Source organism: Cetorhinus maximus, chromosome 26 (assembly GCF_964194155.1).
Source record: "Cetorhinus maximus chromosome 26, sCetMax3.hap1.1, whole genome shotgun sequence".
Lineage (NCBI taxonomy): Eukaryota > Metazoa > Chordata > Chondrichthyes > Lamniformes > Cetorhinidae > Cetorhinus > Cetorhinus maximus.
Window position 1 is genome coordinate 31,375,893 of NC_135904.1, and position 15,014 is coordinate 31,390,906.

Sequence of the window (15,014 nt, forward strand, 5' to 3'; positions counted from 1 at the left end):
CAGATTATTAACTGCAATAAATTGTAATCTTATGTCACTTATGATGATGGATAATAGGACCAGGAATCTTGCCAACTGACGCAATCTAATTTATTGTCTACACGATAACTCAACAAAATTCATTAGCATCTAGAGTTTCTCTCACAATCCTGATGGGAAAAGTCTCTGAACCTGATGTCTGATATGTCTGTGTGGTTACGAAAATCCAGCAGAGCACGGACAAATATACTTCAATCTATGAGTGTTCTTCCTGGTGCAGCGCAGGCAGCATCTATGGAGAGAGAGAGAGAAACGGGGCAGAATTTTAACCGCTGTGTGCCATTCCTGCCGGCAGGACAGGAAGTGGGATGGGGAAAGGGGTACAGGCGTTGGACAGATTACATGCTGGGGGAAGAGAACTTTGGGGCTGAACCCAGATCTGCTGGGGTTCTGCCGCATACACCCTAAAGCCCAAATTTATGTTGGGAGCTGGTCCCCCTAAGTCTGTTGGACGTTTTGGAGGTAGCTCCAGGGCTAGCTCAGGGATTGATTAATAAGCCCAGAGAGGACCAGTTACCAATTTTACTCTATTAGAGCATGATCAAACAAATCAATTTTTATTATAATCTTCATCTCTCCAGGATCTCAGTTCCCCGATTGGAGAAGTTAAGTGCTATTCCAAGTTATGACATTACAGCAGGGCTAGCACCACTTTTGCAATTGACTAGAGAGACAGCCCTGTTCCCTCAGTTTAAGATGAGATGAGCAACTTTGGCTTCAGGTCTTGCTCCACTGTACTATTACCATGAGAATAGGGATGTGGAATTTTGGGGTCATTGATTTTAGAGGTAAATATTTGGGGTAATTATAAGCAAATTGTTCAATGGAGAATAGGTGCAAAACCAGCATTTTACCCAATCCCGACTGTTACATAAACAGAAAATGCTGGAAAAACTCAGCAGGTCTAACAGCATCTGTGGAGAGAAAAAGAGTTAAACGTTTCGAGTCCAGAATGATTCTTCTTCAGAACGGACTCGAAATGTTACCTCTGTTTTTCTCTCTCCACGGATGCTGTTAGACCTGCTGAGTTTTTCCAGCATTTTCTGTTTTTGTTTCAGGTTTCCAGCATCCACAGTATTTTGCTTTTACCCGACTGTTTCATGCCTGGCGGGTTATGTTAAGGTTTTCCCCATTGTCTGTGATGTTGAGCGTGAGATGGTGCTGTTCGTTATTTTTTTTGTGCATTTTCGTGGATTGTCAGTCCCTTCAGCCACACAATGAATGTGTGTCAAGTTGTAAATCGGAAGATTTGGTGTGGAGGCGACAGGTATTATTCTTGAGATTTTCCATTCAACAACAACAACTTATATTTATATAGCACTCTAACATCGTTAAATAGCCCAGGGTACTTTACAGGAGTGTTATAAAACAAAATTTGATACTGAGCCAATAAGGAGATACTGTACTAGAGAAGATGACCAAAAGCTTGCTCAAAGAGATAAGTTTATGAGGAGTGTCTTATTCTGTTACTGATAATATACAAAACATGTACTTGTACCCCTCAAAGACCTAGCCCTAAATTTACACAATGGCGAGGTTAGCTTCCTGCATGTAAACACGTTGCAATTTATCGGAACCATTTAATTTAAAATAATGCACAAAGGAATTGCTTGCAAACACATTAATTAATAGCGTGCTGACTTATACACAGTTTAATTTCAAAGTTACCAAGTAAAGTATATCAAAAATATTCCACCTTTTAGCGAAAATAGAAACAGAAGATGCGGCAAACGCTCAGCAAGCCAAGCAGCATGTACGGAGAGGGAAACAGAGTTGGTATTTTGTTGGGGTCCTTAACCTTTATCTCCACAGACATTAAAATAGTGCAAATGCTGGAAATCTGAGGTAAAAACAGAAAATGCTGGAAAAAAACTCAGCAAGTCTGGTAGTATCTGTGGGGAGAGAAACAAAGTTAACTTTGAAACGTCAACTCTGTTTCTCTCTCAACAGGTACCTGTTTTATGTTTTCATCTCTACTGACGCTGCCTGACCTGTAAAGCATTTTCTAATCTTTTTTTCTGGCCAGAACTGTAATACTCTGGGTGGATTCAGAAATGTTCTGCGTTGGTTTCAGATTTTCAGTATTTACAGTTTTACTCTGGCTTTACATTTTGTGGCTATTTGTGACAAGTCTGTAAGTTGATGATGGATACAGATTCAGCAACTCTTTCTTTCAAGCTAATAATAATAATAACTAAAGCTTGGAATGCAAAAAAAAAAATCATGAAAAACTTTGTAAAATCTGTCCAGCATGGTGTGTTGGTATTGGCAAGCTCCTCTAAGTGTTGGCAGTCAATGTAGGAGGATGGATCTGGCATTCTAGAATGCTTAGTTCCATTAAGGCTACAAGGAAGTCACCAAGAACTCCTGTTTACACAGCCTATGGCAGGTTCTGGTGAACTTCCATGTTTTGCTAAGTACAAATAGTCCCTAGTGAGTGACAAAGTACCCGTTAATCTGGCAAAGGAATCAGACTTTCTCAATAGCTGAAAAGAAAGATGATATTCTCAAGACATCTTGCAAATGACCACAGGCTTCTTACCAAGCTTGTTGGGTCAAGTTTAAGTTCACAAGGTCGGGTATGTGCCTAAACAAGTCACATACATGTCAATGCAGCTACAGCGCATTGATACACTCAGTGAGGATACTCAGACTAGTACAGATAACATCATACCTACAGAAAGACTGTGATGGTAGTCCGCTGCTGATGTCCTCAGTGCAGCTGCCAAGACAGCGGTTTAACAGATCTGCGTAGCTCAAAATGTTATCATTCCTGTGGGTGTTCAAACTAAGCTCTTGAGATTTTCCACTCTTGGGAACAGTTTTTTTTTGTTCTGTGAAAGGAAGCACATCTGATGGTCCAAAAGGAGCAGGAACACATTTAGATCCAATAGGGATGGTGGCTCTTAGAAGCACAGCTCAATGTGTAGTCCGTGTACAGGATCGTGCTTAAGGAAGGTAACAAGATCATTTATTTCGAAACTTACCATAAAGTTGATTAACTTCCAATCCGGGTTCTCAGCCAAGTCTAGGCAAAGATATATTTATTGTTGTTTTACTAAGTTAAAGCCGCTGTATAAACGCATGTTGCTATTGTTATTGTTCATGCTTCAGTATCTCGGAATGTGGAGCATTCTGAGGTGACAGTCTCTTTGTGAGTTATTAAATGAGATATGGATTAGTTTTTCTCTAACGAGCTACCTTTAACCACAGAGCAGAAATTATGTCTGTGAATGTTTCAGTTTAGAGGTAAAGTATCGATGGGTCTTGTAAAGGTTTCCTTTCCCTGTCTTTCTGCTATTATTTGAATTAGCTCAGATAACATTGCACTTGCCTCAGTATGGCCGGGACTTTGTTGGACTGATGGGGGATCACACCAACCAGTCAGGGAACCAGCCGGGAATCCCCCTCGGTTCCATGGGGGGGGGGTGCCCGATGGAATTGTGTGCCCTTCAGGCACTTCATTGGCCACTGTTGGGCCTTCCCTGCAAATGAGGTCCCCAGCAGCAGAAGCCCCGCCTGCCAATCAGAGGCCGGCATCTCATCACGCTACCAGTACCCGAGGCAGCGATGGCTGCTGGCACCACTGCACCCAACTGACACTCAGGATCGCGGAGGAACCCCGGGCCACAGCTGAGTGAAGGCGAGCAGCGGTTGCAGGAGAGGGCGGGGGGAGTGCACGTCGGAGGCAAGGGCAGATGGGTACTTTCAGCGACCGCTTCCCCCCCACCTAATGCCAGGTCCCTCGATGGAGCGCCTGATGCAAGGGAAAGCCTCAAGAGGTCGCTGGCACACCCGGCAGGTTTTGAAGAGTGGCCTTCTGGGAGTGTGGGACCCCCTCGGTTCCCTTTGTCACCACTAAATTGCAGTAGGCTCGGGGATCATGGATGTCAATCAGCTCATTAATTAGCTTAATTGACATCCTACCCTTGGTGGGTGAGAATCTGGGAGACTGGTACGGGACTTCTTCTGCGATTAAGTGGCCCCAGCCGCCTAAATCCAGCCCCATATGTAAGTATAAGTAAATACTCATGGAATTAATCTCTTTCCATGTTTCAGCTTTGTAATTTATGCAAATTATGTTTCTTTGATCTACTACCAGAAACTCCATCCATCAGATCTTCCAGAGGAAATGTTACCAATCTTACCACATGGCATTTAACAGCAGTTGTCGGAAGTGCTTTACTTGCCAGACTAGGGGCGACGATCACCATTTCTTGTCCTGTTGAAGGTAAGGGAAACAGATGGGAATCTTTGCAGCATTTTGATTTAAGGAGTATTGTACTTTCTGTTTACGTGATCCACAAATTTTACAGCACAGAAGGAGGACCTTGTGCCATCTCTCTGAAGGAGCTAACCAATCAGTCTCATTCCTCTCCACCATCCCAGTACCATTGAAAAAAATCCTTTCTTAAACACTTAGCCATTTTGCTATGAACAGCTATAATAGATGCTGTTTCTGAGAGGGCACTCCGTCCTTAACAATCCTCTGCAGAAAATAAATTCTCTTTTCCATATGTTCTTCTGGTTGCTGATCCTTTAACTTATTCCCTCTAGTTTCTGACTCACCAACCAGTGGAAATAATTTTGTTCCAGCTCTGCTGCCTGAGATGATCTGGCAGGAGAGAGTGCCAAATGTGGGAGTACACCAGCGTCCAGGGATTCCCAACATGTTTGCTTTCTTGAGTCAGTGGCGACTCCATTGGCTGAATCATGTGAGCTGAATGGATGACAGCCACATCCCCAAAGACATGCTCTTTGGCAAGCTTGCTATTGTCACAAGACCGATAGGATTGCCTGCAAGCAAGATGTCAAGGTGACTGGGATCAGAGTCGATGCACAGCAAGTCCTCACTGCTGACTGGAGTCCCTGGAGACAAGCAGTCAGGGAGGGCGTGGAAAAAGCAGAGGACAGAAGAAATGAGCAGATGGCAGAAAAGAGAGCCTGCCGGAAGGAAAAAAACCACAACCTCGGCAACCTCGGGCCAATGCTAGTTGTCTGTGGCAGCTGTGGAGAGGGTCTGCCACTCTCGAATCCACAACCACAGCAGACGATGATCAGTTCAGACGTGACGGACACCCTGGGCACAGTTCATTGTCTCCCGAGACGGGCGGATGCCTAACTAACTTAGCTTTCTAAATTCCCTGATGACTATGAAATCTTTAAAACTTCTGATCAACCTGTGTTGCAACAATGACTACATTTCAAAAGTACTTTCATTTGGGACATCCTAAGGTTCTGAAAAACAATGGGGAGAATCGTCCCAGATTTGCACTAAAGTGCAGTAGTGGGCAGGAAGAAAGTAGTTTTACCCACCGGCTGCAAGGGTGGGTTTTCGCGCCATATTGTCCCATTCCCGGTGCCTCATTAATAATGCGTTCCCGGCTGGTGGGGCAGCCTCCGATTCGCCTGCCCCGCCTTCACCTCTGCCCTTCAGTAATCTGGGCACCATATTTAAAGGGTGCCCCTGAACAGAGCTAGCACTCACTAAGGGATCGGAAGCTGCTGCAAAGACACAGCTGCTAAAGGGGGGAAACATGCTGTCCCCAAATTTTGCGACACCTCTCTCGTGCCCCTACTGGACGCAGTGGAGGACTGCCGTGAAGCCCTCTACCCCTGCTCTGGGCGAAGACCAGCAAGCAAGGTCACCAATTTGGTATGGGAGGCAGTCAACATCAATGACCTGCAAAAGAGGACAGGCACCCAGTGCTGAAAGAGGGTGAATGATCTTCTCCGTTCCGCCAGGGTAAGTCACTCTTCTCATCACTCTCAACTCTCACACGCACAAACCCATTGCACACCTACAGGGATCTCACTCACTGTTAGTTCAAGGGACATCACCATTTACTCCTTCACACACATCTTCATCTGCCCTGCGGATCATGTCCTCATCCTGTCCACAGCACCACACACCACCCCCGCCTGCCAGGCATCCTTCTCATCTGGCCTGACAGGCATCCTGCTTACACACTCTCCATCTGTCTTCATGCAGGACAAGTTGGAACACAACAAAAGGGAGAGGTCGCAGACTGGTGGAGGAATGCCCGACATCAAGGTCCTCACAGACTTTGAGAATTGAGCCATCCGGCTGACACACGACGAGCTGGACCGTTCCTGTGCTGACGGTGAGGTTGGTGGTGCTCAACCAAGTGAGGATCCAGCAGTGTAACATCCATCAGATAACCGTGCTGTCAGTGAGTTCCCCTGTTCTGCAGTCCCCTGCCCTGCACTAATTATCTCTCCTCGCTTTCACAGGCACGTCCACGAGCCAGGTCCTCGACTCGAGCCCCAAAGACACAGCGGAAGAAGAATCTGATGACACCCTAATTGAAGACCCGTCACAGAGCTCACCCACACCCTGCACCAGCGCAGAGACACACATCTCGGAGGGACCTAGTTCTAGAGTAGCCTCAGGGTCACAATCTGGTGTGCATATATCGCACTGTCTGATCCACAGCAGGCAGTGGCAGGGACTTCCCAGGTTTCCAACAGTCGGAAGACTGCTGGAGGCCAGAAATTTGCTGAGTCCGAGTCAGATGAGGAGCCTCTGGACTTGGTTATTCCTCAGTTTCTGGAGCTGCAAAGGCAAGCTCGGGAACATCAGGAAGGGATGTCCGCTGCACTCCGCAGATTGCAAGGCACAGTGGAGGAGTCCGTCCGCCTTCAGTCTGAGGTGATAGCGCTGGCATTCCAATGCAATGAGGTTAACACTGGTAAGATGGCAGCTGCAATGGAGACCTTGTTCCAGGACATTGGTCCTGCACTGCTGCACGTGCTGAACGCCATCGCTGATGCCATAGTTGGCCTCCAAAACTGTCAACGTGAGAGGGGTGCAGGGCAGCTCGATCTCACTCCAGTTTTGCCTTCTCTTCAAGGAGTCAGCCAGGGACCCTCAGATACTCATAGGGAGGAGGATCAGCAGGTGCACACTGCGGGTCCCTCCACCCAGGTGTCTCCGGGAGCGTCCGGCCCATCCGAATCCCCTCTTCCTGTGACTCCAGCAGCTCCAGCTCCACAGGCCATAGAGGGTGCCACTGCCATACAGCAGTAGCCCGAAAGCAGGCCGGTGCCCTCCAAGCCTCAGCCCTCCAGAGGACGCCTGCCAAAGTCATTACAGACAGGGTGTAGCAGTCAGCAGGCTGCCTCCACCTTCACTGTGGATGTCGGGGGAGCACCAGGAAGTAGCGGCAGGGTTAGGACGGTTAAGAAGTTGTAGTTATGCAGCCTGGGCACAGTGTTAATCACTTGTACTTAATGTTCACTATTGTAAATAACCTCCCAAGAATGTTTCCCTGCCTCTAGCTCTTTGTTATGATGAGCAATGTTGGTTCCTGCACAAGATAATGGCAAGTGTCTCAGTCCAGGGCCTATTCCCTGTGCAATGTGTAACCTTCAGACCAAAGTGATGGTCCAGCTTCACACTCACTGGTCACGTTACTGATGCCTGCACCTCGATGGTGCTTGTTATTGCTGCCAGAATGTCGTGGGCAGGCGTCAGAGTTCAGTATTTCTCTCTGTGCTCTCAGCACCTTTGACCGGTGGTGCTGTGCTACTGAGGGGTTCAGGTGCTGAAGGCTGACAAAGGATCAAAGTTTCACAGCCGCGTCTCTATGATATGACCCTGATCACTGAGCACAAGCGAGCTGCCCTCGGCCAGACAGAAGTCAGACATTCACAGAGGCTATTTGAAGATCTATGGAGTGTCCTCACTGCATGTCGTCATCCTCCTGGAATCTAGCAACTATTTGGGCCTCTGATGCGTCTCCATGACATGAGACTGAACATAGAGGATATGTGCGCTGCCATCAGCCACACAGGAGCCAAATGTTCACAGATGCAAGGTGAGGATGTCAGGCTTGTCCTCACTGCATCTCGTCATCATCCTCCATGAATCTTGTGGCTATGAGGGCCTCCCAAGCACACCTGCCTCGTCTGGCCACTGCGATGGCCTCATGCCGGCATCCTCATCTTCAAGGAGCTCAACATCGTTATCCCCTTCAACGTCTTCCTCATCGGAGGAGATGTGCAGCTTCTCCGTCTCCTCCTCAGCCAGTCTCCCCACCCCCTCCTCCCCATTGCAGAGCCAGGTTGTGAAGCGCGCAGCAAGTGACGATGATGCTCGACACCCTCTGGGGATTGTATTGCAGTGCTCCACCAGATCTGTTGAGGCACCAGAACCTCATTTCCAAAATGCCTAACATTTGCTTCACCAAAGTCTGGGTCGTGGCATGAGCCTTGTTACATTATCTGCTGCAGTCTGAGGCCGCCGCATGGCCACATCATCAGCCACAGCCTCTGTGGGTAGTCCTTGTCCCCGAGGAGCCAACCCTGCAGCCTCTGTGGAACCTGGAAGATGTCAGGGATCTGAGACCTGCTAAGGATGTAGGAGCTGTGGACATTCCCTGGGAATCATGCGCAGACCTGCAGGATACGTTTGTGGTGGTCGCACACCAACTGAACACTGAGCGGGTGCAAGCCCTTGCAGTTGACGTGGTCGACTGCTTGTTGCCATGGAGATCTAAGTGCAGGCGATGGCACCCTGCACCTGTAGAAAACCTAAGATCTGTGCAATCCCAGCACTCTTGCTTCCTGGCTTTCCTGATCTTGAGTGAAATGCACAAAGTTCTGTGCCTTCACAAAGATGGCATCTGTGACCACATGGATACACTTGTGCATGGAGTCTTGCGAGATCCCACACAGGCCACCTGTGGAGCCCTGGAAGGAGCCAATGGGGTAAAAATTGAACACCGTGGTCACTTTGGCCATTGGCAGTGGGTGCCCTGGCTGTCCCTGTGGCACCAAATCCTGCAGCAGGCGGCATATGTGACCGACCAGTTCCCTAGACATGTGCAGTCTTCGGCGACACTGCTTCTCGGTCGTCTACAGGAATGACAAGCGCCATCTATAGACCCCTGGGTCTAGTGAGGCACCTTTGAGTGACAGCTTCTGTGGATCTTCAGCTGTGTGCACAGCAGGCCTTGCTGCCCCTTCATTCTGAGGGAGGTGCCCCTCCCTTTGTGGAGCCAGGTGACTCCGCCGCTCTCCTCTTCTTCTTCTCTGCTCTCTGTAAGTCATGAGGCATCCCGCTAAATCACCAGGCTCCATGATCCTGATGTTCTCCTGCAGAATCAAAGAGAGAGATGCATGGATTAGCATGTGCATCCTAAGAACCTCTCTTAGTTAAGTCTGAAAGCCCCTTCACACATGCAGGAGAGTGCTGGCCGCCACTTGGATGGCCAGTGTGCAGTCTGCTGTCTGAAACCCCATCCACCTCTGCCCCACTCCACCTGACCGATTGGCAGCAGCTTTGCCCACTGGACTGCATGCTGTGCTCTCAGCTCAGGAGCAGGCATTCCCCTAACCCACACTGCAAGGCTGCACTGTTAGCTTGAATTATGAGGGATACTGGTCCAAACCTTAATAAAGACATTACAAGAGGCAATGTCTGCCTCCACCAGTGACTGCGCCATGGTCACCTTTCACAAAGGGATTCTACAACTTGCCCAGTCGGCCAATTATTCTGCAGCCCCCCTTAAACACACATTAATTTGCAGCCTGTGCCTGAGAGGTGAAAAGTTCTAGAGCATTTGGTGGCACTTTCATGCTTTTGTGCTGCTTGAGTGGGTAGAAAAGCATCAGAGGCCCAACTCCAAGCCTGTCAATGGAGCTGCAGCTGAATGGTCTCAGTTGTGGAAGAATGGTAGCTTTTGACAAGCTTTTCCAAGTGCGTGGCCGCTTCCCTCGCCCAACCAACCCCCACCACCCGCACCCCCACCCCCCGGTATGTGCTTGAGTACTTCCTTCAGTCTCTGCTGCTTTGCCCCTCACAGAGCCCCCTCCCATCTCCCCCACCCTGGCCTGAGCTGCACTGAAAGCCAGCTGGGGAAAAGCAACTTGCCTGTGCCCACGTGAATGTGTGCCCCCCTCTTCCATGATGTTCTACGGGCGATGCTCTTGAGCGCTATACAAGGTCGTGTGCTCCCACCTCCAAGTTCCCCTCAAAGTTCAGGTCGCCAGGTGCAGGCCTTTAAAAGGCAGTCATGAAGCTCGCCGTTCTGAAGTCACGCCGACGTGGGTGGTAAATTTGACATAGGATGATTCCGGCAATCGAGACTAATAGTGAGATGTTATTGTATTGAAATTAGGTTACCGAGGTGCGGCAGTGGGAAACGTGGGCCGCCATTGATGGGTGGAGCGGACGATCACAAACTGGTTTCGTGACAGCGTGAAACCAATTTTTGGCCTTCTCGCCATACGGGTTCCACCCCCGCCCCCTTTCTGCCCCCGCCCCCTCCCTGGCCGCCATGACACCCGAAGCCAAGAGGGCCGGAAAATTCTGGCCATTATATAATTGCAAATCTTTTTAATGTTTAACTAATGTATGGCATTAATCTGCCTATTAATTCCATGAAGACCTTGGTTGCTCTTATCACTACTAATAATCCCATCATTTAACTCTTCAAATTATATTATAAGCACCTTGAACAGAAAAAATGAATTTAGGTCATATTCCATTCTATCACATTCTGTGGACCTGCTGAATGGTGCCAAATTTTATATTTGTGTTTGTAAACATGAATTATACGAGAAATAAAACAGAAAATGTTAGAAATATTCAGCAGGCCTGGCTGCAACTGTGGAGAGAAACAGAATTAATGGGCAGAATTTAATGTTAGTGACAGGGTCTCCCCCGCTGACTGGAGGGCAGGTGAGAGCCCTGCGTCGCCCCTGTTGGGGAAGGCTTGTTGTACTGCTGCCCATCGGGCACTCAGGTGGCCAACGTTGGGCCTCCCCAGGGTTAAGGACACTGGGGGCAGAAATCCACCCCCCCCGCACCCCCCCCAAAAAAAAAGGGCTGCCAGCCAATCAGAGGCCAGTAGCTCTCCATTACAGGCAGCACCACTGGAAACAGTGGTTGTTGCTGCTTATACACCTACCAGATACCCAGGGTCAATGCGAGACCCTAGGCCAACGATGAGTAATGGTGGGATGGGAACTGTGGGAGAGGAGTTGGAGTGGGATGCAAGGGCAGAGGGAGAGTGGCTTTCTACACATACCCTCCCCCATTGCCAATACCAAGACCCTCAATCAGGCACTTTATACATGGAGCCCACAGGTTTGTTTCTCAGGCTTCCCACATGGTGACCTCCCGCCCCCCTGCCCACCGCTGGTTGAAGAACGAGGCCTATTAGTTGCCCACAAGGGTCTCAACTGGCATCTGGTCAGGAAGGCTGCCCACAAGCCCCCCCGCCCCAGATTTAATCGAGGCAGAAGCGGGAAGGGTCAGGGGCCCCACCCCACACCCTCTTGCCTGAATAAATGCCCCCAACTCCAAACTCAAACTCAACTCTGGGGGGGTTAGGGTGTGGTTTCAGGTCCATAACTTTTTATCAGAACTTGCCTTAGAAATGTGGCGTTATGAGATTGGAATGTCTAGGAAGTTGGAAATATGTTCTTTGTTCCAACAGGTGTGCCTGAACCAAAGGTTACGTGGCGAAAGAAAGGTGGTTTGTTGGGTGGCAATTCTGCTGTTCTTCACAATGGTTCACTGGTGCTGACGAATGTGACGCCTACAAATCGTGGAACCTACGATTGTGTAGCCACAAATGATGTTGGACAAGCAACTGCATCCACCTTTCTTAAACTAGCTGGTAGGTTCTTTATATTATAACTTAGTACAGAATGGCATGATTCACAAAATGAAATATGTATTAGGCAGCATAGTGGGATTATCAATTTGTGTCCATTATTCACTGGGCCAAAGTGGAAGGAAAGTCACCTGCATGTTGCTCTTATGTGCTTTACAGTGGTCAGTTTGTTATGATCCCCGTAGAGACCGATAACCTTTAAAAACAGATTTGAATTCCCAAAAGAACACATGCCAAGATCTCATGTTTTAAAATTTTTACCAGGACAAATGCACTAAAATCAACATCAACTAATCATTACTCATTACGTAACTAATACACTAAACTTGAGAAAAGATATCCCCCCTAACACAACCTAAATCCCCATGCCACATTTATACGTTACAACACACTCTCTGCAGAATTGCAGTCTTTGCTGGAACAAGTCCAACATTACCCCCAGCTTCCAACAAGCTCCCTTCTCTCTATTTCAATGAGTTGTAACATCCAGTGTCCATTGGAAGTAGTTTACCTCAGTCTCCTGAGAATCCCTGAACTGACTTCCACCAGAGTCTGGCGGCTCTTTCTCTCGGCCACACCACAGCATATCTTCCAGGGTCCCTAAATCTCTACCGGCCTTGTCTCTTCAACCAGAGAATATACGAACATGCGAATTAGGAGCAGAAGGAGGCCACTCAGCCCCTCGAGCCTGCTCCGCTATTCAATAAGATTGTGGTTGATCTGATTGTAAGCTCACATTCCTACCTTTCAATATTCCCCTTGTTAATCAAGGATCTATTTAGCTCTGCCTTTAAAATATTCAAAGACTCTGCTTCCACCACCTTTTGAAGAGATTTCCAAAAATCCACAACCACCTGAGAAAAAAAAATTCTCCTCATCTCTGTCTTAAATGAGCAACCCCTTTTTTCAAACGGTGACCATCAGTTCTAGATTCTCCCACAAGAGGAAACATGGTTTCCACATCCACCCTGTCAGGAATGAGTCCCCACCATCATTCTGCCTGGTGGCTAACAGAGAACAATCTTTTACCCTGCTCTCCACAAAATCTGCTGGTTTCCGCTCTCTCTCTCTCTCTCTCTCTCTTTTGCTCTCTCTCTCTTGGTGGGATTCCTCTCTCTACCAAGGTCTCTGAGTCTGAGAGTCTGTAAGTCCACCCACAGCAAAGCCAGTTGTTCCTTTCTTTGTATCCAGATGTGGAAGTGGGCATTTGTGCCTTAATAGGACTTGCCTTGGGGCCCCTAGTCCCCTTACCAACCAGGTCACATCAGCTTGTGACCAGGCAGAACTAGTAGAAGATCACATGCTCCATTTCACTTTGCGTTAAGAGCAGACAGTTTAAAACATAACCATCTAATAATACCCCACACTCATAACAAGTTTTAAAGAGTTATTGGCAGAGACTTAGATCAGGGTTCGGAATCAAGTTAGTCACCTGCCCACTTACCCATAGACAGTGTTTGCAATGGTAGAGCAGAAAAAGGGGAGAATCAACTTTAATCTTTAAAAAATCAAAATCATCGGGGCCTAGTAAAATAATTGAATTCAATGAGATAACATTCATAACTCCATGACTATTATTACATAAGATCCATGATGAGTCCATCCCTATTGTGTAGTTCTGGGTTTCTGGGACTTATGGAGCATCTGCAAAAGAAATGGGATAAAAGCTCATTGAAATGAGATGGCACGGGGCTTTTCTAAGCCTCACCCGGAGTTTTTCTGAGTGCATGTTCAGAGACAGGAGCACCATAAACAAGGTGACTTTGTGCCTTCATCTTCCCTCCTCTCAGATCGCTGGGTCTGTGAGGACTGTGGGAGTGGCAGTGGCTTTCAAGGGGTGAGGTGTTCTCGCAGCAGAGCAGGGGAGACCTGAAAAGATAAGTGCCATCTTTTCCTTATAGCTGCTATAGCACCTAAAGGCCCCAACCTTGGAAGCGATCGCTGCTGCTGGTAGGCCTTGTACAAGCAGGCTTTACTGGGGGCACATCCAAGCCAAATATAATGACCTGATCCACCCCAAACTTTGATATTCCCAGATCAGGACAAATACAGTGTGTTTTGCACAACTAGGAAAATTAGCCTCGATATCTGTTGCAACTTAACCACAGGCTTTGAAATACTTCTGAAATATTATTAGTTTTTTTTAAGATTACCTATTTGTGTTAAATCACATGATTCTGAGTGGGACTTTTGTAGTGCGGAATATTTTGTGTGTGTGTGTTGGAAAGATATACACTGTGTAACCCCCAGAAGAGAGGAGTGACAGGACTAAAATGGTAGAAACTTGGACTCCGATACCAGCTACTTAAGTGTAAAGCTCAACCTCAGCTATCATTTTCAACTTACTCATGCCTATTGTCCATTGTTAGCTCTCAGCGGACCTATTAAACGGAGTATTTTGCAAAAGTGGATTGGTCAAAAGTAGATTGTTCCATCTAACTTAGCGAGAACAGTGTCTGGAACAGTTTGATTTATTTTTGTTGAAGTGCATCTACTGTTAGCCAGCCAGAGAACTGTCACAGAGAATATAACATGCAGAAAATTGCTGCCTTGGCCATCCTATTGTAGAAGGAGAAATTTGTAACGAGAGACAAGAGTGAGAGAGTTAGAGTTGAAATTTGGTGAAAAATATCATGAAAAAAAACTTTCAACAGATTCTTTCTTAAAATTTTCACTTAGAGCCAAGAACCACTCTTCAGTCTGTAACTATCCACCAAGCCAAGGAAAGAAAACGTGTCTTAATAGCATCACAGGCAGGCACTCCAGCGACAGTTAAACAAGGAGATGTGTTACGCATAGGTAGGTTTGTGTTTCTCTTTTTTCCAAAAGGTATAGTATATCAGCAACATTTGGCTATAGTCAAACTGCTTTCTGTGGTTTCAAAATATTAAATTTGTCACAATACTCTTGTGGGAACAATTAATTCAAATAATTGCTCAACCATTCAGCCTACTAATTATACTTGTCTATTTTTAAAATCCAACTCAAAGCTTTTTGGCTCTGTGGAAATAAATGTCGGGGAAAACTTCTGGAAAAATCTTGCACAGATAGTTTGTAACACCGGGACCAACTTTGTAATTTAGTTTTAAACTGTTAAGCATGGCTGCATAGCTAGACAGAATAATAATTAGCTGAACCCCAGGCATGAGATGAGAGTGACTGCCCTTGACATCAAAGGCTGCAGTTGACCGAGTGTGGCATCAAGGAATCCTCGTAAACAATTGAGATCAATAGGAATCAGGGGGGAAACTTTTTACTGGTTGGAGTCATTTGTAGCACAAAGGAAGCTGGTTGTGATTGTTGGAGGCCATTCATCTCAGGCCCAGG

The 15,014-nt window shown here is 47.2% G+C and overlaps 1 protein-coding gene across 2 annotated transcripts in view; it reads left to right on the top strand.

Annotated features, from left to right (window-relative positions):
- adamtsl3 (ADAMTS-like 3) overlaps positions 1-15,014 on the top strand; it is a 601,993-nt gene that overhangs the window by 548,240 nt on the left and 38,739 nt on the right. For both annotated transcript variants that reach the window (XM_078530447.1, XM_078530448.1), the window contains exons 23-25: positions 4,142-4,270; positions 11,508-11,690; positions 14,367-14,486. In XM_078530447.1, coding sequence (XP_078386573.1) covers positions 4,142-4,270; positions 11,508-11,690; positions 14,367-14,486 — 432 coding nt within the window. The remainder of the gene's footprint in view (positions 1-4,141; positions 4,271-11,507; positions 11,691-14,366; positions 14,487-15,014) is intronic.